Raw genomic sequence first — 23,832 nt, 5'->3', positions numbered from 1 at the left:
CGTCGCTGGTGTTATCGTTGATGATCCCAGCGCTCATTTACCCGCCACAGAATTCAAGGAAGCTTTCGCTTTGTTCGATATAGGTATGACCAACGTGATGTTAATTATTACTTCACCTGATCCGAAGCGATGTAGATGGCGATGGCTCGATCACTACCAAAGAGCTCGGCACCGTGATGCGCTCAATAGGTCAAAATCCTACCGAAGCAGAGCTACAGGACATGATCAACGAGGTTGACGCTGATGGGAACGGTACCCTCGACTTCACAGAGTTCCTTACAATGATGGCGCGCAAATGCGCGACACCGACAGAGAGGACGAGATTAAAGAGGCGTTTAAAGTGTTTGATGAGGACGGGAACGGTTATATCAACCCTGCTGAGCTGAGACATGTCATGATGAACCTGGGTCAGTGGTGATGCTCAGGTATCAATATAAATTAATGCCATTTCTAGGCGAGAAATTGACTGAAGCTGAGGTCAATGAAATGATTCGTGAGGCAGACATCGATGGCGATGGCCAGATCAATTATGATGGTTCGTTTCCTTTTTTGCATCGTACTTATTTGTACTCACGTGTCGATCGTGTCGCATCGGTTCAGAATTTGTGAAGGTTAGCATTTCCATAGTATTTCATTTTCAGAAACCTGACCTATCGAAAGATGATGCTATCGAAGTGATGTGGAATGCGTCATGTACAATAAAATATACTTCAGCATTCTACTTACTCTTGTCTTTCTCTGCGCAAGTGACTCGATCTAGAGTTGCATATTAACGTTCAACGTTCAATTGCTAATGTCAAATGAATCGTCACGTGTGAATGATGTCATCCGTACGATTGGCTCCGCAGGTGCGTATATAGGGGAGCACCCCAAGTGCTGCGACACTGCGCTTTCCACTATCATAGTGGTCCAATTACTACCTGTAACAATGTCTCAACAAACGAAAGATACCACAACTTCACCCAGTCACCAACAGGGACAGCAGGAGCAACATTTAACATCCTTCCTCATCCTGCTGTACGCAGGTCGCTTTCGCTTTCTTTCCCTAGCTATAGTTTTGCTGAGTATTGATCTAGCAATCTAATGAACCAGAAGACTTGTGTCAGGCGGCCCAGGTGTGATGCGGGCTTGACCAGCAAGCCCGAGTTTTACGCCTACCACGCTCGAGACCCGCATGTGCCTTACAAGGACATCGTCAATAGCCTCGAGCCCCATTGGTTCGTTAAGATGCATTTCAAAACATCGTATCCTCATAGCTGTTCATAGAGTCGTGAAGAACTTCATAGAGGGCAGAGGAGCTCAACAAGAAGTAGGAGTCGCACTGGCTGTCTAATACTCTACAAAGGGTAGTATTTGGCAGTACATATGGATCGACGTGCGTGATACTGTGCCCAACTGCGGCTTGCAGCTTACCGTGTATCATCTACATATCAACGCTCGTAAATGGTGAATGCCCTTCCCACAAACAATGTCCACCCTTTAAATCTTTCTGGCAGTGCATCGAATGGTATGCCATGTAATTTTCTTGGAGACACTCCATCTCAGTGCACAAGGACAGCGTCTCTGCAAAGCGCTGTACGGCTAATGCAAAGTCCCCTCTCTCAAAGGCAATCTCCCCCAATCCACGTATGCTGAACGCCTTGAAGTCAAGATGTCCTTGGATATTACAACCTTCAATGGTAGCGGTGAAATGAGAGACTGCCTTGTCGTACTCGCCTGCGTTGAGCTCGACGCATGCCAAGCCATAAGATCTATGGAGAAATGCGGCTGTACTGGGCAGGGCACATAATGGGAAGGGCTCGGAGGCTTTGTGAATGATCTCTCTCGCAAGGTCATGATGCCCTTGTTCGCTCACAACGACGCCTTTCCAGACGGCATACCAAAGCGCCACGCTGGGATCAAGTCCTTCGTACATCTCTACAATTTCCTGTAGGCGATGCATTGCGTCGGATGACCTGCCTCCGCAAAATGCTACCTCTGCAAGCGCCTCGAGTGCGTCCCTGCGGGCATCGAGGTCTCCAGTACTTGGGCATTGCAAGAGAAGGTTTTCTAAGTGCGTCTTCACCTGCACAATATCTCCCCCATAGAAGTGTTTGGCCCGCCAGTGGCAAATCTTGGACCGCAATCCCCAGAAGTCTTCGTCCAAGGAGTTCACAAATAATTCGTCGGCAGATGTTGTGAACGTGAACATCTTGGCCCTATACAAGAAAAACCAAACACAGGTTCTTGTTGTTTCGCTGATATGTTGCCATGAATCGGAATGCTGGAGGTCCTCAAGGACCTGTTGGGATTGAATGAAGCGGCCTTGGCATGCGTATACAGTCTGAACATGGATGAATGCAGCGCGCCACCATCTCATGGTTGCCGACGGTGAGATAGAGTGGCTCAGCAGCCTGGAAGGCCTGTATGGCTTCTTTGGACCGAGAAAGAGCCATGTTGAGCCAGCCGAGACGCTACAAGCAGCCTGCTTTGGGCCATCGCGTGGAAGAGCTTCTCGACGATGTTGAAAATAGCGGGGGTAAGGGTAGTTGGGCGAGGAAGATGCCACGTCAAGCACTGCACAAATTCCCAGCAAGCGCGATAAGTCTCCTCAGGGATTTGGGTGAGATCGAAGCAACAACATGCTCAATGTTGAGGTGATCCGAGATAATGATATCAGCATGATCATCTCGTTCTGCCGAACACTGTTGGACAGTGCAATAGTAGAAGGTGCGTATCTCTTCCAAACATGTGGAGTCAGGTGGTGGCAACGAATCTCGCACATAATGCCGAATGGGTGCGAGCATTTTGACGAAGCCGCCTTGGCGATAAACGAGAGATTGCCTCCATAAAACATCACATATGTCGTCGATTTGCAGGGTAGATGGCAAGATACGCTTGGACAGGGCCTCATTGAGACCCTGGGGCAAGAAGGCGATGACAGTTAAAGCATGCTGAGCCTTCTCTCCAAGTTTCTGGATTGACGGTGAGCTGAGTGACAGCTGCATGGTGTATGATAAGCTTTGTAGCTTTCCCTCGCCATGGTCTAGCACCGCACTGTGCCGATCCTTCCATCTCTCCAGCAGTATAGCCGGAGACCAACCGTTTTGCTGTGCAGCATTTGCGAGTAGATTGATGGAAAGCGGGTGATATTCCAAATCCCGAAGCAAGTTTGCTATTCCTCCGTCCGCATTTTCACGACTGGCTAGACGGTAAATTCGAAAGAATGCTTCTTGAGCAGAGTTTGAATCTAGTGGTGGAATATCCTTGGTAATCCATGGTACATTCAGTGCACTCCTTCTACTACGCGATGTAAGAATCAGAATGACGCCGGGGATGCCTGCAATTTCAGCAATAGCTTGCGGGATTTCCGTGAGCGCTGATGATCCACCGGCCTCTTCGAAAGTCTCAGCATTATCTAGAACAACAAGGGCGCTAGCAGAACGAAGACAGGCGCATATTTGCTGCACTGGATTAACGCCGGAAAGCTCTATGCCAAGGGCTTGTGCGAAACGAGTCGTGAAAGCTTCAAATGTAATGGTTGAAGGGATCTATCCCATCGTATGTCACGAAGTAGTGCCTGTTGGCAAATCTTTCCATGATGGCTGCCTCGTGGAGGATAGTTTTGGCAAGGGAACTCTTTCCCATCCCTCCTGGACCAATCAACGCAATGTGCTCGTCATTGATGACAAGGTTGGTCAGTTCTGCGACGAGATCCCCACGGCCATAAAACATGGGAGGCCGTGATGGAGGTGCGGGTGGACGATACCTGATCACGGTTAAGGCCACACATCACTTGCCAAAATGCCAACTTACTGGGTGTCATTGATCCCACGAGTGTTATCCCTGGGTCCCAAGTCAGCTTGTCCACCCTGATTGCAATGCCAGCAATCGCTTCCGTCTAAGGACATTGCTTAGCAGCAGAAGCTCAGGCGAGTTCAAGAAACATACTCTGAATAGCATGAGGACTTCATCCAAGTCTTTCTCCCATCTCGTAATCCGGTCGCGATCGATGGTGACAGAGAGGAGCCTGTGCCAAAATCTTTGCTCCTTCTTTGACTCTACGTCGCTATTGATGCGGTTTACTGATCTGGACAGTGTCATCAGATTCTGGTGATGGCAACACTGGTTCGACGCACTTGTTGAGCTGAGTCAATGCATGCCCCAAGTATCCTTTCAGATCATCTTTGGTAGCACCCTCGGTCGCTCTTTCAAGGATGTCCCTGATGGTCTCGCACTTGTCAGCTATTGCTTGGAAATCGGACTTGTTCTTGATCACTGCCTGTATAAACGTAGGTCTTCACCAGTCTTTCTGAGAATTAGGCCAACGCACCTGCGCAACAGTCAAAATGTTCGCAATTGTTCCAAGGATGCCTTTCGCCAGATCGATAGGCACAAGGTCTTTGGTAGCGTTGATGGCTGATATAGTGATACCCAGCAGCTGGATCACATTATCGTCCTGGGACTGCTTATCTTCAGGAGATGGTTGTTTAGTATGTGGGCCGTTCTATGTTAGATCAGATACACGGCGGTGAAACGTGGATGTCTGCCTTCTTGCCTTTGGTTGCCTGGTTCTTCCAGCCTTTGGATTTTTGGAGAACATCCCCGGAGATTGTGTGGTGGATTCAAATCCTAGTGAGTTTCAGCCAGTGAACTAGCGCCTCTGTCAACCTCAAGGTAAAGGAAAGGTGGAGGGTGAGAAACTGTACGGCATAAACGCATAACCTACTGGGCGTCTATCATATCGATATATTTCATGCTCTCATCTATGCGCTTCAATGACTCGTGGCAATGAGAACTGGTGCGATTCGAAGAAGCCGAGGCTCTTCTGATGATTTACGATGCTGTACTGAACACGGATGGTACTAGTGTCATGTGTTGATACTAATTGTTTGGGTTTTTGGGCGAAAGCCCGCAGGGCTTTTCCGGTCCAAAACACGGGTCCGTACCTATGGCGCAAGGTGAGCTGTGAGGGCAGGTTGGGCCCGATCAGGTCATTGTCTTGTGGGAGCGACGGTAGGTAGCGTACACTATGCGTTGAACAAATGAGAGTGAGCTGTTTGTTTCAGTTTTGAAATGTTAAGTTGATGACGAAGTCGGTGAGATGTTCTGATGAAAATCTTGTTCACACGCTGATCAGGGAGTGGTGGGTGGGTGCAAAAAGAGGTAGACACGAGTGACTAGCACTCTGAAAGGATAATGCTGCGAGGTGGGCAGGAGCAAGAAGCACTGCGCCACCTCGCTTATTTGCGCGTAGACTCAAATCTGTGCCGGCCGAGGAACGAGGCCGGCTTAGATAACCAACTTTGGCAGGAACTCGAGCCATATCATTATACGCGTATGTCACACTGCGCATCTGAGGGACCAGACTGGCCTGGAGCCAGTCATCTGGTTTACGCCCTGTCTAGATCACAATGGTAAGCCTTTCCTCCGCTGCTCCGAATCACGGTGTCGCCAGCATACCTTTTGGTGGATGCCAATAGTTGTCATGTACATCAGGCATGCCTATGATATTACCTAGACACACACGTCGCCCATGACATACTAGTATTCATGCAAATGATGGTACAGTGCTAAGCATGGCAGTCCAACAGTATGGTCACGTGTACATGTATCCACGAATTTGATGGTGTCGAAACTAGTAGAGTCTCTGATCATACACAATAAACTTACATCTTAGATCAATACCTAGTCTCGTCTCATTCCCGAGCGCGAACAGTCAAGGTCGCAGGTACAGGGTGGACGCGGATGCAAAGTTGGAGTCGCGGTTGGGGTCGAGAGCACTGCAATATCCAGTCCAGCACCGCAACGTGAAGATGATGGGACACTAGCTAAAATGATTCAAGACACAACAGTGAGTGTCCAGCATTCGAGAGAACAATGCAAGAACTTACAATAAAATCACCCGATGATATCCAATAGTTCTCCCTCAGCCTTGAGTGACGCCTTTTCGTGCTCACGTGAACAACCCAAAGGCCTACACGGTCTCCATGTTCTGTCCCTCAAGCCATGTGCAACCAAGTGCATCGATGTTGGTGGGTTAGTCGTTTTATGCGATGCGCCTGTGGCTCAGCGGAAGATCTTGTCTATGTTGCTGCAGTCCAGGATGGAGGCGGATTGCCTGCAATCGATGCAAGGTATGTCGTCCACAGCTGCAAATATTTCGGGAGACAAGGCGGTGGGCATAGAATGCATGTTGCTCCGCGAAGGCTGTCCCAGGGATGGTTAGAACACGATTGGGTCGGCGGATTAAATGCTGGGTGAACTTAATACGGGACATCAGCAGGACACATTCAAGTTGATTAACTTGATTTACTGATAATACATGTATATGAACTTACAGCGACCGATGGTTGGTGTCATTGAAACCTGGATCCATGCATATGAAGCGATGGGAACGCTGATACGGTCAAGGCTTGAGAACATTTGTGCTCTGTGTAATCTTGGGGTTAAACGTCTGCAAGGTCTTTAAAAATTGAGACGTCACGCTGCGAAAACTCTGGTGAGAGCTTCCGCACCTCGTGCAAAGTGGAAGCGACAAATGTGATTGGTGGGAGAAGCTGATACAGAGTAGCTTTACAGTAGCTGGATATACATGTACAAGCTTGAAGTAACATCATGAGCTAGTGCTGACTCGGAGTTTTCAAATTTCATAAGGTCGTCTGTCGTCACGTCATGTGATGACACTTAGATGCGCATGTCACACCGCGTTGTCACGTATCCCTGGCTCTCATTGAATCTCAGGTCAATGAGGTCATGGTTTATGGTGCTGTGGAGCGCGGTCCTGAAACCATTTATAGATAACCCGCCTAGTGCGCCTTCTCCATGTCCAATACACGCTCAACTGGATTTTCCACAAATCACTAGAGGACTCCCGGCCTGACGTCGAAGAGACTGAGGTTTCTGCAAATCACACGCATAATTTTTTGCGTGATACTTGAGGCCATCCACTCCATATCCCTTGTGTTCTAATAGCTACCAGTTATTCACGACCGGATTGATCTTGCTTTCCGAGGCAGGCCAATGCAGACGGTCTCAAGTTGTTCGATCGTTTCGAACACAATGCTGCCTATGCCATCCTTAATCCTACAGACAGCTGTAGTGAATCACCGCAATATCGACGTGCTGAATATTGACGATATTGACGAAACGCTTATGAGTCTGCCCAAAGGCCTTGTCACGAGGTGAGTTCAACTCACCGTAATCTCATCCTCGGACTTATATGACCAGGATTTCTTTATCTAAAGACTTGGTACTTATAATTGTGTCACAGTCCGGATATGTGGAGATACAATGTACCACAGTCACCATATACGATGATCTATGTCAGATTCGTGAATGACGAGCGGCCCTCCAAAAACAAACCCCACCCTTCAAATCTGTTTGACAAAGCATGGAATGGCAAGCAACTGTACAAATGGCAGGGTGGGCACTCCCGTCTCCGCGCACAAAGACCGCGTTTCTGCAAAGTGCTGTGCTGCTAAAACGAAGTCACCTTGCACAAAGGCAACCTTGCCCAGTCCACGGATGTTGAACGCTTTAGCGTGCAGGTTGCCTTGCATATTACAACCTTCAATCATGGCAGTGAATTGAGACGCAGCCTTGACGTACTCGCCTGCGGCGAGCTCGATGAGCGCGGCGCCATAAGATCGGTGGAGAAATGTGCGTGCATTGCACAGGGCAAAGAATTGGAAGGGCTCTGAGGCTTTATAAATGAGCTCCCTCGCAAGGTCATGATTCCCCTGTTTGCTCGCAACAATAGCCTTCTGGACGGTGTACCAAAGGACACCATCCAAATATTGACCCTCGAACATCTCTACGAGTTTGTGCAAAATATCCATTGCGTCAGAAAGCCTGTCTTCGCAAAATGCTATTTGTGCAAGCCCCTCAAGTACGTCCCTGCGGGTGAAGAGATCCCCAGTACTTGGGCATTGCGGGAGAAGATCTTCTAAGTGCGTGATTGCCAGGACAATGTCTCCTCCATGGTAAAATTTGGCTCGCCAGTGCCAAATCTTAGATGGCAACCCCAGTCGCGATCTTCCGCGGACTTAACAAATAATTCGTCTACGAACGTTGTCAATGTGTATATTCTGGCCTTATCCAAGAAATACAAGACGTAGGATTTAAAAGTTTCGCTGAGAGATTTCCACGAGTCAGTGTGTTGGAAGGCTTCCAGAACCTGTTGGGATTGAATGAAACGGCCTTGATATCTATAGATATCTGCGCATTGGACAACACAGTGTGCCACATTTTCGTGGTTGTCGACGGTAAGATAGAGTGCCTCAGCAGTTTTGAAGGCCCTCATCCCTTCGGTGAGCTGAGTAAGAGTGGCGTAGAGCGCGCCGAGATACTGCAGGGAGCACGCTTTTGGCCCCCACGTGGAGGAGTTCTCGGTGATTTTGAAGATAACTGGAGTAAGGATGGTTGGGTGAGGTAGATGCTTCTGCAAGCACCACAAAAACTGCCAGCAGATGTCATAAGTCTCTTCGGTGGCATCTGGGACGTGTGCAAGGTTGAAAGCCACTACGTGCTCAATGTTAAGGTGATCCGAGGTAATGATCTCAGCGTAGCGATCGTGTTCTTCCGAACAGCAGTTGACGATGCGATAGTAGAAGGCACATATTTCTTGCAAACAAGTGGAGTCCAGTGTTTGCAACGAATCTCGCACGTAATGCCGAATGGGGGCGAGCAATTTAATGAAGCTGTCTTGACGATAAACAAGAGATTGCCTGCAAAGGACGTCACAAATAATATCAACTTGCGGGAGTGACGGCAACAAATCGCTAGCCAGGGTGTCATTGAGGCCCTGTGGCAAGAAAGCGATTATGGTCAGAACACGACGACCATCCTCGCTGAGGTCCTGCATTGATGGTGAGCTGAGTGACAGTCGCAGTGTCTGACAAGCTTTGCAGCTTCCCCTTGCCGGGGTCCAGCACCTTGCTGTGCCGATTGTTCCATCTTTTCAGCAGCATGGCCGGGGACCAGCTATTTTGCTGTGCAGCGTTTGCAAGTAAACTGATGGAAAGGGGGTGGAATTCCAATTCCTTGAGTAGGTCCCGTATGTCTTCCCCGGCTTCACTACAACTGGTGTGCTGATAAATTTGAAAGAACGCTGCTTGAGCAGAGCTCAAGTCCAATGGCAGAATATCTTTTGTTATCCATCGCACGTTGTCCTGCATGATTTGGGAATCATGCATGGACATGACTACTAGGTATCCCCCTAAAAGACAAAGTCTGTTAGCTTAGTCCTCAGACTAGTCAACCCATACCTTGGTATCAAACCTTGGTCCAATAGTTTCAGTTTTCCCTCAGTGATTCATGAATCCACCATGTTTTGAAGAAAAGTCATATGTGAGATGGGAATCACATAATGACCTAGTTGATATGAGAAGCAAAATGAAGGTTAATGTATTGCCTTTCATTTGGCTTATTCACTTTGGCTAGAGAAACCCATAGAGAAAAGTTCAAAGCCTAACAAAAACCTATCTAAAAAGCCGCGTATTGTGTACTATTATTTGTTCCATTATTTCTGAGTTGTTTTCTCTAGTGTTTTCTTTACTTGACTTTTCTATTAGGATGCTCTGACTAATCAGATGCTTCATAAAATTGTACCTACAGGGTATGATGTCATAATGATGTCATAGGACTTCACCTACACTCCTGCAGGTATTTTGGTTGAAAGATATGATATCATAGTGATGTCATAATGATGTCATGTTCCATGGAATTTGCTAGAACATTCCAATGACTCATAATGACTCATAGTGACTCATAGTGACTCAGAATGATGTCATTATCCCACCATGAATATTCTGGAATGTTCTTTTGCACCTGCTAGAACATTCTGCTCCAGTTTTTGGAATATTCTTCTCACATTCTGAAGTCATTACATCACCTTTTTACTTACATAATATTCCCACACAAAATGTATATAAGGAGAGCCCATTCTCCCCCAAAAAATAGATCTCCCACTTGTTGCATTCAAGAACTCCCACTTGAGCAAATTGAACTCTCACCTAAGAAGCTTCAGTCTGAACAAATTGCTGCTTACAAAGCCCATTTCCTTTGTAAGAACTGTCCAGGCAAGTGCAGGGAAAGTGTTTCCCTTGAGATTACGTAAGTTTCTCGCGATAGAAACCCAGTTTTGTGAGACCAGTGTTCTCACCACGTAGTGTTTACTGACCAACACGAGCTTTGGTCACCGTTGTTTTTTTTGTGAGACCAGCGTTCTCACCAGGTATTTGTATACTGACCAACACGAGCTTTGGTCATTGTTGTTATTTGTCATTGTTTTTATTATTATTTGTCATTGTTGTTATTTGTGAGACCAGCGTTCTCACCAGGTATTTGTATATTGACCAACACGAGCTTTGGTCCACGTAGTCACATTTGAGACCAGCTTCTCAACAGTTAACCGTATATTCAGGAAACCAGTTCAAGTGTCTAGACGGTATATCCTAGACAATCCCATAGTTTCAATCAGAGATAATAAAGCTCCAGCTAAGTTAATCTGACTGATTGGTTTAGCGAGCCTCCCAAGAACTCACACGTTATCTACCACGAAAGAAGAAAAGTCGTAGACCGTGTTAATCGAGGACTGGCAAGAAGTCTTATCCAGTGTAATTGTGGTGTCATTACATTCTTACACGTATTTATATAAGACCCCTCGGTTATTAAGACAACGTTCGGTGCATTCCTTCGACTGCGTGACATGAGGACCAGAATAACGCCAGGAATGCTTGTGATGTCAGCAATGGCTGGTGGTATTTCTCCGAGCGCCGACGATCCACTGGCCTCTTCAAAGGTTTCAGCATTATCAAGGACAATGAGGGCAGTGGCAGAACGAAGAAAGGTAGATATTTGGCGCATAGGATTAGCACCAGCAAGCTCTATGCCCAGGGTTTCCGCAAAACGAGTCGTGAAAGTCTCAAAGGTGATGGTCGAAGGATCGAGGCCATCATAGGTCACAAAGAAGCACCTATCAGCAAACTTCTCTATGGCAGGTGGTTCGTTAATGATAGCTTTGGCAAGGGAACTCTTCCCCATGCCTCCAAAACCGATCAACGTGATATGTTCATCATTGACGACAAGATTTGTCAGCTCTGCTACGAGATCCTCACGTCCATAAAACATGGAGGGACGTGACGGGAGTACAGGTGGGCGATACCTGATTGCCTTTAGAAGATACACAACGCCCACCGAGATGGTAACTTACCTTTCGACGTTCCCATTCTCATTGCCCCGAGTCCTAAGGTTTGCGTGTTCATTCCAATCGTGAGACCAACGAGCATCTCAGCCTTAAAACATCATTCAGTAGCCGTGGCTCTAAAGGAGTTCCCAAAACATACACTAAACAGTGGGATGACGCGATCCAAGTCTTTTTCCCATCCAGCAATGCGGTCACGATCACTCGTGACAGACAGGAGTCTCTGCCAAAATCCTTGCTCCTTTTTCGAGGCTACTTCACTATTGATACGGTTTACTGATCTGCATGACACCATCAGTTTGTAGCAGTGGTGAAATTAGTTCGGCTCACTTGTTCAACTGAGATAAAGCATGGCCCAGTATCCTCGCAGATCGTCGTCGGTGGCATGCTTGGTCGCTCTTTCAAGGATTTCCCTGATAGTCTCGCACTTGTTGACTATCGCCTGGAAATCGGACTGATTCTTGATCACTGACTGTACAGACCTCAAGATCCTTCACAAACATTTGCAAAGGGTACGCCAATGAACCTGCGCAATGATCAGGATGTTTGCGACCGTTCCGAGGATGCCTTTTGCCAGGTTGATAGGTACGAGGTCTCTCGTAATATTGATTGCCGCTATAGTGATGCCCAGCAGTTGCATCGCATTATCGCTCGACTCCTTGGTTTCAGAAGAAGGTTCTTTAACATTTGGGCCGTTCTATGTCAGATCAAATATACGGTGCTGATACTGAACTTTGTATCTGCTTGCCTTTGGCTTTTTGGGAGTTCTTTTTTTCGGCTTCATCGCTTGCCAGTGGATGCACGTGGTGAATTCCAAGTTTCAGACATGGGTTCTGCTTCAAGTCACCGGAGGGTGAGAAACTGCACAGCATAAATGATAACATACCAGCGTCTATCATGTGACATCAAGTTTAGATCTCAACTTTCGACCCAGTCTTGAGCCTATGATAGATTGTTGTGATCTGCGATGCAGTCGGATTGCTGGCACAAAGCAAGGAGATATATTCGTTGATAGCTTGAACATCGAATATTTAGGGAAACGGAGTGGACAGACGTTGATCATCTTGTGTAGAAAGCATTTTATTAATCCGCAAAGGTTGTCCTGGGGAAGTCGAGATTCGGCCGCGCAAGTGAAATTAGCTGCATGTGATCAGAAAATTATTTTGTTTCTCCTCATCGTCTCTACTGTTCTTGGCAGTTCTATCCCACTCGAACGCTACACCAATCGACTCGACTCCTCATCGCAAGGCTAGTTAGTAGTTTCCCAAACCTTTTCAAAATCCTTGCGGTGGTGAATCAATACTGGGAATATGAACCTGGGCAATACAATTTAGGATGAACTGCCTACCCATTCAACCAGTTTAGGATGGAGTATTATTGACTTTAAGGGTGTGGACTGGCCGAACATTGCGAATCGTAGGACAACACATACATGACGCACGAGAGAATGAGCTCACAGTTGGAAATGATGAGATGAATATGAATGACTTGTGCATAGTCATCGCCGTCCAACTGTCTTCCTCTATCGGTCTACCTATGAAAGACTAGCGATTGCCCATTGTGAGTTTCTGTCATATTTTTTCATGAACCTTCAATCTGAGGAGATGTCACAGATCCAGCTCGCGCACTACAATCGAAAGTGGATATGAGATGTGCGATGAAGAGCATAACCTCGAAGGACCAGACGCGTTTTTTAGGTAAAACATCTGTGTCATGGCCTTCCCATGCCATAGCAATCTCAGTGCGCACTTGAAGTGCCAAGTGTTCCACTTCACTTATCTCCCGCGTTCGTCTCATCATTGTCTTGTCATAGGTGCCATATCATGATGAAACTACTCGTATGATCGTCCGAGATATGATGGCAGGCTGTTACATGAATAAGCATATGTTTCTTCCATCTTCCTATCTCCAAGACACACTGAATCCCCAATGAACATGGATACCTCAGGTCTCTCGGACCATCCATCGATCTACTTGACTCCTCGCCACAAGGCTTGTTGCATTCCTCCTAAATCCCTGCTGTGGTGAACCAACACTGGGGATTCGAACCTGGGCGATACAATCCCCGACGAATTGAATGAGACCAAGGTAGTGCGAAGTACGCATCTGACCAGCTTGAGGATCGTCGGTGACCTCTAGGTGGGCGAGCCAATAGCCAAATTGCGAATTGGCTGCAGTGATCCGAGGGCATGAAGAGGACCTAGAACACGTGGTCAACTTGTGCTCGCACAGAAATTGACAGGACCTCGCTGTCGGAGACAATGAACAGAATAGCTTTGTGGCGGTTGGCAATGTGAGTTTGTGTCACTCTCTTCGTGCACATTCAATTTGAGATGTCCCTGGTGCAGATGCACATGGCTTAATGAAAGAGCATGAACTCGTGCACCTGAAAGAGAGGGTTATTTGTGAAGCACAGGAGCAGCCTCGAGCGGTCAGACACGCCTAGAATCTTCAAAACCGTGCCGTAGTATATCTTATATTGTCTCGTACTTCCTGCCATGGATATATACAATGATGATGCAAACTGTTCATGAAATACAACTGAGGCTAGCTGTGTGATCTACCTCATATCGTTTAAGTGGTGACAGACCTCCAAGAATAATGACCATCCTTTGAATTTGTCCTGTAAATTATTAAATGGGCGCGCAACTGTACAGATACTGGGGAGGCACTCCCATCTCAGCGCAAATAATGTGTCTCTTCAAAACGCTGTGTGGCTAGAGCAAAATCATTAAGTGCAAATGCAATCTCCCCCAGACCTCGTATGCTGAGTGCCTTGAGCATCAGATTACTTTGCATGTCGCAGGCTTGATCGTGGCGGTGAAATAAGACTTGGCCCTGTCCCACTCCTGCGGTGAGCTCGATGCATGCTGAGCCATAAGATTTGTGGATGAATGTACTGCACTGCGCAGTGCAAAGAATTGGAAGGGTCCCGAGGCTGTGCGGATGAGCTCCCTCGCCAGGTCATAATCCCCTTGCTTGCTAACAGCATGAGCCTTCCACACGGTAGACCAGAGGGCACCTTCAGCTGACTGTCCATCCATCACTACGATCTTTTGCAGGATATCCATTGCTTCATATAACCTGCCTTCGGAAGATGCAACTTCTGCAAGCCCCTGATGTATGTCTTCGAGGGCTCTGACATTTCCAGAACCTGCATGTTGTACGGATAGGTTCTAATTGGGCGTGCACCTGGACAGCGTCTCCTCCATGATAAAATTTGGCCAGACAGTGCCAAATCTTGATAGACAAAATCCCAGATTGCGGTCTTCCGAGGACTTCACAAATAATTCGCCACCGCAGGTGCTGTGAATGTGTACATCTGGGCTATATCCAAGAAATACCAAGCTCGGGCTTTCATTGTTTCCCTGAGAGACTCCCAAGAGTCAGAGTGCTGAAGATCATCTAAGAGATTTTGGGACTGAATAAAGCGACCTTGACATCTCAGCAAGTCTGCGCACGTTATAAGACAATTCCCCATGCCCTCGGGGTCACCGGTGGTGAGATAAAGCGCCTCAGCTGTTTGAAAGGCCAGTATTTGCTTCAGCATTCTGAGAAAGCGTTTGGTAGAGCTGTGCGAGATATGACAAGCAAAGTGCTTTTAGCGCCCACGTGGACGAGTTCTCAATGATGTTGGAAATAGCAGGGTTAAGGGTAGTCGGGCGAGGCAGGTGTCTCTCCAAACATTCCAAAAATTGCCAGCAGCGTTATAGGTCTCTTCTGCGTCATTCGGATATTGGCAAGGTTGAAAGCAACTACGTTGCTCAATGTTAAGGTGATCCGAGATAATGGTATCAGCATACTGATCGTGTGTCTTCCGACAGGAGTAGACAGTGCGATAGTAGAAGGCACATATCTCTTGCAAACACGTGGAGTCAGGTGCTTGCAATGAATCTTGCATGTAATGCCGAATGGGGGCAAGCATCTTGAAGAACTTATCTTGACGATAAACGAGGGATGCATGCATAAAACATCACATATAGCGTCAACTTGCGGAAGTGATGGTAACAAATCACTAGCCAGGTCCTCGTTGAGACCCTGGGGCAAGAACGCAATGATGGCTAAAACACAAAGACCATCTTCGCCAAGATGCTGGACTGACGGCGAGCTGAGTGACAGCTGCATGGTGTCGGATAAGCTTTGCAGCTTCCCCCTTGCCACCATCGAGTACCTTGCTATGCTGATCATTCCATCTCTTGAGCAGCTTGGTTGGAGACCAACCATTTTGTTGCGCAGCGTTTGCGAGTATGTTGATGGAAAGGGGGTGAAAATCTAATTCCCCCAACAGGCCTTTTATGTCTTCTTTGGCTTCGCTACGACTGGCGTGGTGATAAATTTGAAAGAACACTGCTTGAGCAGAGCTCAAGTCCAGTGGTGGAATATCCTTGGTAATCCATTGCACGTGTGGTGCATTCCTTCTACTGCGTGACGTGAGGACCAGAACGATGCCAGGGATGTTAGCCATTTCAGCAATGGCTTGCGATATGTATCCGGACACCAACGGTGCACTGGCCTCTTCAAGGTCTCGGCATTATCGAGGACAACGAGGGCACTGGCAGAATGGAGAAAGGTAGATATTTGGTGCACAGGATCAGAGCTGGCGATCTCTATGCCAAGGGCTCTCGCAAAACGAGTCATAAAGGTTCTGAATGTGATGGTCGAAGGATCCAGGTCATCATATGTCGCAAAGAAGCGCTGATCGGCAAATTTCTCCATGACGAGCGGCTCGTTGATGATGGCTTTAGCTACAGAACTCTTTCCCATACCCCCAAGACTGATCAAGGCCAAATGCTCATCATTGATGACGAGGTTTGTCAACTCTGCCACAAGGCCGTCGTGGCCATACAGCATGGCAGGCCGTGATGGAGGCTCTGTTGGGTGATACCTGTATTCAATTAGAGGCCATGCACAACCCGTCTAAAATAACAACTTACTTTAGAACATGAACACTAGTAGTATTGAGTCCCGAAACGAGCTTCTCCACACCTGTTGCAATGCGAACAATTGCTTCAAACTTGAGACACCATTCAGCAGCAAATTCGAGATCATGATGGAGTTGCACAGACATACATTGAAGAGTGCGATGACGCGATCCAAGTCCTTTTCCCATTGAGCAATCTGGTCTCTATCAATTGTGACAGAGAAGAACCTCTGCCAAAACCTTTGCTCTGTCTTTGAGGCTGCTTCACTGTTGATGTGGTTAACTGATCTGATTGACGTTTAGTTTCCAGCGACGGTGAACTTGGTTCGGCTCACTTGTTAAGCTGAGACAGCGCATGCCCCAAGGGTCCTCATAGATCGTCTTCAGTAGCATCCTCGGTCGCTCTTTGAAGGATATCCCTGATAGTCTCACACTTGTCGGCTATCGCCTGGAAATCGGACTTGTTCTTGACCACTGACTGTATATAGAGGTAGAGCTTCAGTGAGATTTCTGAAAGATAGGCCAACACACCTGCACAATAGTCAGAATGTTTGCAATTGTCCCGAGGATGCCTTGGGCAAGCGCGATAGGAACAAGATCTTTCGTAGTGTTGATGGCGGCTATGGTGATGTTCAGCAGCTGATATACACTATTGTTCTGGGACTGCTTGATTTGAGAAGAGGGTTGTTTAGCTTGCAGGTCGTCCTATTACGTTAGATCAGATATACGAAACATAGTAGATGTATGCCTTCTTGCCTTTAGTCGCCTGGACCCTGCAGTCTTTGGCTTTTTGGATAACATTGCCTGTGTTTGTGTGATGGAAGTAGGATTGAGAAGTCAAACGAGCGCCTCCAACTACTTCAGGGTGAGAAACTGCGCAGCACAAATGTGTGACTCAACCTACTGTGTCTGAGTCATATCGACATATCTAGTCTGGCTACACAACGAGCCTAAAGTGATGGAGCAGTCTGAGTCCTAAAAGATGAGGGAAAAATTGACCGACGAGCCTTGCATAATATCTGAGAGAATGCTGCAGCCTGATGAAATTACTATCGAAATAATGAAACCACGATCAACATTACAAGTTACAACTAACTGTCTAGGGGCATGTCATGGGTAGGGTTTGCCCGGGTACCCGCCCGGGCAACACTCGCGGGTGACTCGTGGGTCGGATGGTATGGGTCATGGGTACCCATTGTGGCTATTAATCATCGATCATCAGATCTATCATGCAGAGCTCGAGATGCGCAGACGATCATCTCAATACCCTTGCACGTTCTCTGGGTTCCCATTTCGTCTAGCCAGGTATATTAACATTGATGAGAAACTAGATTAATCTATGATGCCACGAGATGTTATGTCTGAACGTTTCACCAAGCCCAAAAGGGAGCTTGTATGATGAAAAGGTGACGCGGTGAGCAGTCTGGCCTTCTCGAGATACATGACACTAAATGCAGGCTCACAGTCGAACAGCTTAGCCATCAGATCGACTAGCTTCGATCGGAACTATATCTCGACTCTCCCCCATCCAATGTCACATCATCAGCTGCTACTTTGTCTTCAACACGTGCCATTCCAACACATCCCCTTCTACAATATTCTGCCTGTTTCAGCTCGAAGCCAAATCCATTCGCATCCTCGACTAATAGATCGTCAACTCTACTCCATCGTCCGGGAGAGCTGATAGTCATATGTTTCTATCTTCCAATCTCCAAGACACACTGGATCCCCCAACAAACGTGAATACCTCAGGTCTCTCAGACCATCCATCTATCAATCTACTCGACTCTTTGCCACAAGGCTTATTACATACCTCCTAAATCCCTGCTGTGGCGAACCAACGCTGGAAATTTGAACCAGGGCGATACAATCTACAAGGAACTGAACAAGAGCATAAGGTGGCAAAGTATGCATCCGACTAGCTCGAGGATCGTCGACGACCTCTGGGTGGGGCAAATCATGGTTGGTAAGTTCTCACTAAATCTGATCTCTGTGAGACTAATAATATCGTTTGGGATCATGGATAGCATATCCTTATGTTTAATCGCCACCAACATGGTACCCCCACATTGAAGTGGATGATCGACCCAACGAGTCAGACCTGGGAGGTGAGGATGACGGTTTGACTGGTAGTGATGGAAGGACAGAAGGGGCGCCGGATTCGTGAACAAGAGACTGGGTATTAGGCTGGACGAAGTCAATCTATGGTTTCAAGGTTTTTTCTTCCTTTTATCTAGGTCTGTCCTTCAATCCTTTATCTTCTTGTCTGTTGCTTGGCCATGTCAGTGTTCGCGCGCGCGTCCATATTCCCTGACACAACATTAAAGGACACTTGGGCACTACTGTCATTCGCTTTGGAGATATCCCTCAGTGTCGCATAACAGCTTATCTTTTCTGGTCCCGGAGCAGAGTTTTACTTTCGGATATGATGCCCTTCTCATTCTGTAGAAGGCAATTTGACGCTGATATGCTGACATTCTGCCACCGTCTGTCTGTACCAGCTGCATGGTACATATTTCTTATCATGTTCCTGTTCCGATCATCTCGCCATGCACAAGTACGCAAATTTGCCATGCCATTCTGGACAAATAATCCACGCCCAACTTCACTAATTCCAATGCCCCCATGATGCTCGGGGCAGCATAAACTTGACTTACCTGGGAGAATCATTCACATTTGGGGCTGCATCTGCTATAAGTTAGTCGTGATTCTTGCGTAATTTCCCCTGGGCCATGTAGATTGTCTTTCATTTCGAATGCAATGTTGCCTGCACCATCCTTGCGCAGGCAGCTAGAGCTATTGGTTGCATCTTTGGCAGATAGGTACGAGATTCAGGACATTGACGAATGTTCATGAGTCTGCCCTAAAGCACGTGCGAGTTTAACACACTGTAATATGAACATGGAACACACTTTCCCTGCGACCTGGTGTGGACGGTCCATGTCATTCATGTCATAGCATAGATATGTGGTCGTTAAACTGCTCTGGGTAAATCGTATGAGACACAAGAAAGATACAACTTGGTGTACAATGGTTCCTTTGAATACCATGATCTACATAACATTCGCAAATGGCGACTGGCCCTCCAAAAACAACACCCATCCTTCGAATCTGTCCAGTAATGTATTGAGTAGTAAGCAACTGTACAGATGCTGTGGAGGCACTCCCATCTCAGCGCACAAAGACCGTGTCTCCTCAAAGCGCTGTGTAGCTAGAGCAAAGTTACTACACGCAAATGCAATCTCCCCCAGACCACATATACTGAGTGCCTTGACCACCAGATTGCTTTGCATGTTGCAGGCTTCAATTGTAGTGGTGAAATAGGTTTCAGCCCTGGCCCCACTCGCCTGCAGTGAGCTCGATGCATGCCGAGCCATAAGATTGCTGGAGGAATATGCGCGCATTGCTCAGTGCGAATAATGGGAATGATTCCAAGGCTTTCTGGATGAGCTCCCTTGCAAGGTCGCAATTCCCTTGTTTGCTTGCAACAACAGCCTTTCCCACAGTAGCCCGAAGGGCATCGTCGGAATGTTGTCCCTCGAAAATCCCTACAAGTGTCTGTAGGTTATCCATTGTGTCGGATAGCCTGCTTTCACAAAATGCTATATCTGCAAGCCCCTCAAGTGCGTCCCTGCAGTTGAAGACATTTCCAACACTTGTGCATTGCAGGAACAGGTCCTCTAAGTGGGTGTGCACCTGGACAATGTCTCCCCCATGACAAAATTTGGCCCGCCAGTGCCAAATCTTGGATGGCAAGCCCCAGTTGCGGTCTTCCGTGAACTTCACAAATAATTCATCAGCAGATGCTGTGAATGTATACATCCGGGCCATATCCAAAAAATACCAAGCTCGGGCTTTCGTTGTTTCGCTGAGACTCCCAAGAATTGGAGTCCTGAAGACCCTCTAAGAGATTCTGGGACTGAATAAAGCGACCTTGACATCTCAGTAAGTCTGCATGAGTTATAAGACAATCCCCCATCATCTCGAGGTCGCCGGCAGTGAGGTAGAGTGCCTCGGCTGCTTGGAAAGCCTGTGATGCTTCGACAAGCTGAGAAAGTGTGTTGTAGAGCCACGCAAGAGTTAACAAGCAGTTTGATTTTAACATCCACGTGGAAGAGTTCTCAACAATGTTGGAAATAGCAGGGGTAAGAGTAGTCAGGCGAGGAAGATGCCGCTCCAAAAATTCCAAAAATTGCCAGCAAGTGTTATAGGTCTCTTCTGCGTCATTCGGGATATTGGCAAGGTCGAAGGCAACTACATGCTCGATGTTTACGTGATCCGAGATAATGATATCAGCATACTGATCACGTTCTTTCAAACGGGAGGCGACAGTGCAATAGTAGAAGGTACGTATATCTTGCAAACATGTGGAGTCAGGTGCTTGCAACGAATCCCGCACGTAATGCCGAATGGGGGCGAGCACCTTGAGAAAGTTGTTTTGACGATAAACGAGTGATTGCATGCAGAGAACATCGCATATAGTGTCAACTTGCGGAAGCGATGGCAACAAACGACCAGCTAGGTTCTCATTCAGACCCTGGGGCAAGAAGGCAATGATAGCTAAAGCACGAAGTCCATCTTCACCGAGATTCCGGACAGACGGCAAGCTGAGCGACAGTTGCATGGTGTCAGACAAGCTTTGCAGCTTCCCCCTGCTGCCGTCAAGCACCTTGCTGTGCCGATCGTTCCATCTCTTGAGCAGTGTGGTTGGAGACCAGCCATTTTGTTGCGCAGCGTTTGCGAGTATATTGATGGAAAGGGGGTGAAAATCTAATTCTTTGAGCAGGCCTTTTATGTCTTCTTTGGCTTCGCTACAACTGGCGCACTGATAAATTTGAAAGAACATCACTTGAGCAGAGCTCAAGTCCAGTGGCAGAATATCCTTGGTAATCCATTGTATGTTTGGTGCATTCCTTCTACTGCGTGATGTGAGAACCAGAATGACGCCAGGGATATTAGCAATTTCAGCGATGGCCGGCGGTATGTCTCCAAGCGCCAACAATACACTGGCCTCTTCAAAGGTTTCAGCATTATCGAGGACAATGAGGGCGCTGGCAGAATCAAGAAAGGTAGATATCTGGCGTATGGGATCAGTGCCAGCGATCTCTATGCCAAGGGCTCCCGCGAAATGAGTCATAAAGGTTTCAAAAGTGATGGTTGAAGCATCCAAGCCATCGTAAGTCACAAAGAAGCGCCTAACAGCAAATTTGGCCGTGACAAGCAGTTCGTTGATGATGGCTTTGACCACAGAACTCTTTCCCATACCCCCAGGACCGATCAACGCTAAATGCTCATCATTGATGACAAGGTTCGTCAACTCTGCCACAAGATCGTCGCGACCGTACAGCATGGCAGGCTGTGATGGAGGCTTGATTTGACGATTCCTAATTGCATTCAGGGGACACGCACCACCCGCCAAAAATCACAACGTACTTTGGGGCATTCATATTAGGAACATTGCTCACGAGTTCCAAAGCCTTCTTTACAAACTTCATGTTGATCCCTATGCCAGTGATCGCTTCAAACTTAGGACGCCATTCAGCAGCAAAGTAGAGATGAAGTTACACAGACATACATTGAAGAGTCCAAGGACGCGATCTAAATCCTTTTCCCATGCAGCGATCTTGTCACGATCAATCATGACAGTGAAGAGCCTCCTCCAAAATCCCTGCTCCTTCGATGATGCTACATCACTGTTAATACAGTTTACTGACCTGCACAGTGTCAACAGATTCTGGCAATGGTGAAATTGGTTCGGCTTACTTGTTAAGCTGGGTTAATGCATGCCCTAAGTGTCCCCGTAAATCATCTTCGGTAGCATCCTTGGTCGCATTTTCAAGAATTTCTCTGATAGTCTTGCACTTGTCGGCTATCGCCTGGAAATCAGACTTGTTCTTGATTACTGACTGTATAAACGCAAGGCTAGGTAGGGTTTCATCAATCTTTCTAAGAGTTAGGCTAACACACCTGCACGAGAGTCAGAATGTTTGCAATTGTTCCAAGGATGCCTTTCGCGGTATTGATGGGCACAAGGTCTTTGGTAGCATTGATGGCCGCTATAGTGACGCCCAGTAGTTGGCTCATGCTGTCGTCCTGCAATTCCTTGCTTACATGAGTGGGTTGTTTTGAGCCCTTCTATGATAGATCAGATATACAGTAGTGACACCTAGATATGTACCTCCTCACCTTTGATTTTTTGGACTCTCTGAGTTCTACTTTTGTTTTTTTGGATGACATCGCCTGGGTTTGTGTGGTGGTTCAGATTGCCGTGTGTTTTGGTCACAAAACGAGCGCTTCCACCTACCTCAGGGTAGAGGGTGAGAAACTGCGCGGCTTAACAGCGTAACCTGCCGGAGCATCTATCATTTCGAGAGAATGAACTCGAGGCATAAGATTGCGATATGGTCAATGTTATTAAGGTACAGTCGTAACATCATGTGATGCTACTAGACGTGCATGTCACACCGCGCTGTCACGGTATTTTTCCCGGCCTCAGGCTGTGAGTCTAAATATTACCATGTGAATATATTCGTTCAAGTTGTGTCCTCTCGATGATACTCATATGTACTATAGAAGCAATCCCGAGCTCCTAGACTAAGTTACTCCTACCCTAATTCTTTCCCTTCCCGCCACTCGTACGTCAAAGAAGACATTGTCGTCCTCGTGGTTCACGCTGCTGATTTGGCCCTTGCTACAATTACCCAGTACCCAGTCCCGCAATGTATCTCGCCTTGCAACTCTCCTAACTCATAACAGCAAGCCCTTCTCCCCTGCTCACCTGGGTAAAAGGTGCCATCAGACTCTAGAGCGCTTCACTCCGCATGTCATGGCCTGCGATAACACTCTCGACTCAGCTTTCTACCCGCCCTGGAGGACAAACTCAGTAACAATAGCATACCCAAATAAAGGAAAGGAACGGATAATTGGAGATAGAAACGTGAAGGAGTGGAATCCACTTGCATTCATGATTCAAGAGCGTCCGACACAGATGCTACAGAAGTTGCTGGTGAATCACTCAGCGATCTAAAAATCGAGAAGATAATGCCAAGGCGATGTGAAAGTGCACAAGATACTATGACATGTCAGTGAGATCATCTCTATGCATGATTTCATAAGATAACAGGATACAAAGCTCGATCGAGCAGCTCAGACAATCGCCCGAATGCCCTCCCGCTGACTATGTTCCTTTCAACTGTGGGATCTCAATGTCAACGATTGCTGCTGAGGGATTAGACCACTGCACTACACTACGAGGTGCTATGCCTGAGAATTTATCCAAGCTTGAAACAGAACTTAGAAAATGTGAAGTAGTGAGCAGTCCGGCCTTCTTACAAAGATCATACGACTAATTAAGAGTTCATAGGCGTTGAAGGCTTGAAGTGACTGAATCCAACTTCATGAATTCACCCACCTCGGCTGGTTTTACTCAGAACGAGATACCAACATGATGACACGCCATCGTCTACTACTTAAACTTCAACACTCATCATCCCAACATATGCTCTTCATCCTCCGATAGTAACTGTCCCACTAAGTGGAGGTTACGTGTCGGGACTCGGATGTGACACGCGCGTCTCATGGATGTAACTGTCGTGATACCGCTCCTGGCCAAACCTCATGCAGTAATATTGCAACAGTCGCCCAGTTTAGTTAACACAAAATGATCCACTCATAATGCCAAGTTCCCCACTTGTGGAACCGATGAGTCGACAACAAGAAACTGTCT

The 23,832-nt window shown here is 47.2% G+C and overlaps 5 protein-coding genes across 5 annotated transcripts; 1 reads left to right on the top strand and 4 right to left on the bottom strand.

Annotated features, from left to right (window-relative positions):
• Positions 1 to 805, top strand: DFJ58DRAFT_808491 (calmodulin; the record flags this gene model as incomplete). The annotated part of the gene is made up of 5 exons (XM_041391299.1): positions 1 to 83; positions 136 to 271; positions 313 to 407; positions 455 to 539; positions 642 to 805. Coding segments are annotated over 5 exons (436 nt in total), but the record flags the coding sequence as incomplete, so codon positions are not given.
• Positions 806 to 1,080: 275 nt separating this feature from the next.
• On the bottom strand, positions 1,081 to 5,475 carry DFJ58DRAFT_845027 (uncharacterized protein; the record flags this gene model as incomplete). The annotated part of the gene is given in 10 exon segments (XM_041393124.1): positions 1,081 to 1,256; positions 1,468 to 2,198; positions 2,563 to 3,530; positions 3,550 to 3,748; positions 3,796 to 3,851; positions 3,931 to 4,069; positions 4,119 to 4,261; positions 4,313 to 4,486; positions 5,111 to 5,383; positions 5,443 to 5,475. The coding sequence occupies 10 exon segments, from the start codon at positions 5,473 to 5,475 to the stop codon at positions 1,081 to 1,083; spliced, it is 2,892 nt and encodes a 963-aa protein (XP_041239521.1).
• A 5,286-nt stretch (positions 5,476 to 10,761) lies between these two features.
• Positions 10,762 to 11,049, bottom strand: DFJ58DRAFT_614202 (uncharacterized protein; the record flags this gene model as incomplete). Its single annotated transcript, XM_041380936.1, has 1 exon — positions 10,762 to 11,049. A coding segment is annotated over one exon (288 nt), but the record flags the coding sequence as incomplete, so codon positions are not given.
• A 3,603-nt stretch (positions 11,050 to 14,652) lies between these two features.
• On the bottom strand, positions 14,653 to 16,499 carry DFJ58DRAFT_748443 (uncharacterized protein; the record flags this gene model as incomplete). The annotated part of the gene is made up of 6 exons (XM_041387589.1): positions 14,653 to 15,304; positions 15,357 to 15,606; positions 15,684 to 16,070; positions 16,120 to 16,199; positions 16,256 to 16,389; positions 16,442 to 16,499. 6 exons carry the CDS (start codon positions 16,497 to 16,499, stop codon positions 14,834 to 14,836), a joined length of 1,380 nt encoding a protein of 459 aa, XP_041239519.1. The 3' UTR covers positions 14,653 to 14,833.
• Positions 16,500 to 19,433: 2,934 nt separating this feature from the next.
• On the bottom strand, positions 19,434 to 22,364 carry DFJ58DRAFT_856708 (uncharacterized protein; the record flags this gene model as incomplete). The annotated part of the gene is made up of 7 exons (XM_041393932.1): positions 22,293 to 22,364; positions 22,074 to 22,241; positions 21,870 to 22,012; positions 21,682 to 21,820; positions 21,540 to 21,631; positions 19,951 to 21,490; positions 19,434 to 19,886 (listed from the first exon to the last, which is right to left on the bottom strand). Exons 1-7 carry the CDS (start codon positions 22,341 to 22,343, stop codon positions 19,434 to 19,436), a joined length of 2,586 nt encoding a protein of 861 aa, XP_041239518.1. The 5' UTR covers positions 22,344 to 22,364.
• Between the last annotated feature and the right edge of the window lie 1,468 nt (positions 22,365 to 23,832).

The sequence above is a fragment of the Suillus subalutaceus genome (genome assembly GCF_016647625.1).
Source record: "Suillus subalutaceus strain FC151 chromosome Unknown DFJ58scaffold_125, whole genome shotgun sequence".
Taxonomy (NCBI): domain Eukaryota; kingdom Fungi; phylum Basidiomycota; class Agaricomycetes; order Boletales; family Suillaceae; genus Suillus; species Suillus subalutaceus.
This window is presented reverse-complemented; position numbering and strand designations above follow the sequence as displayed.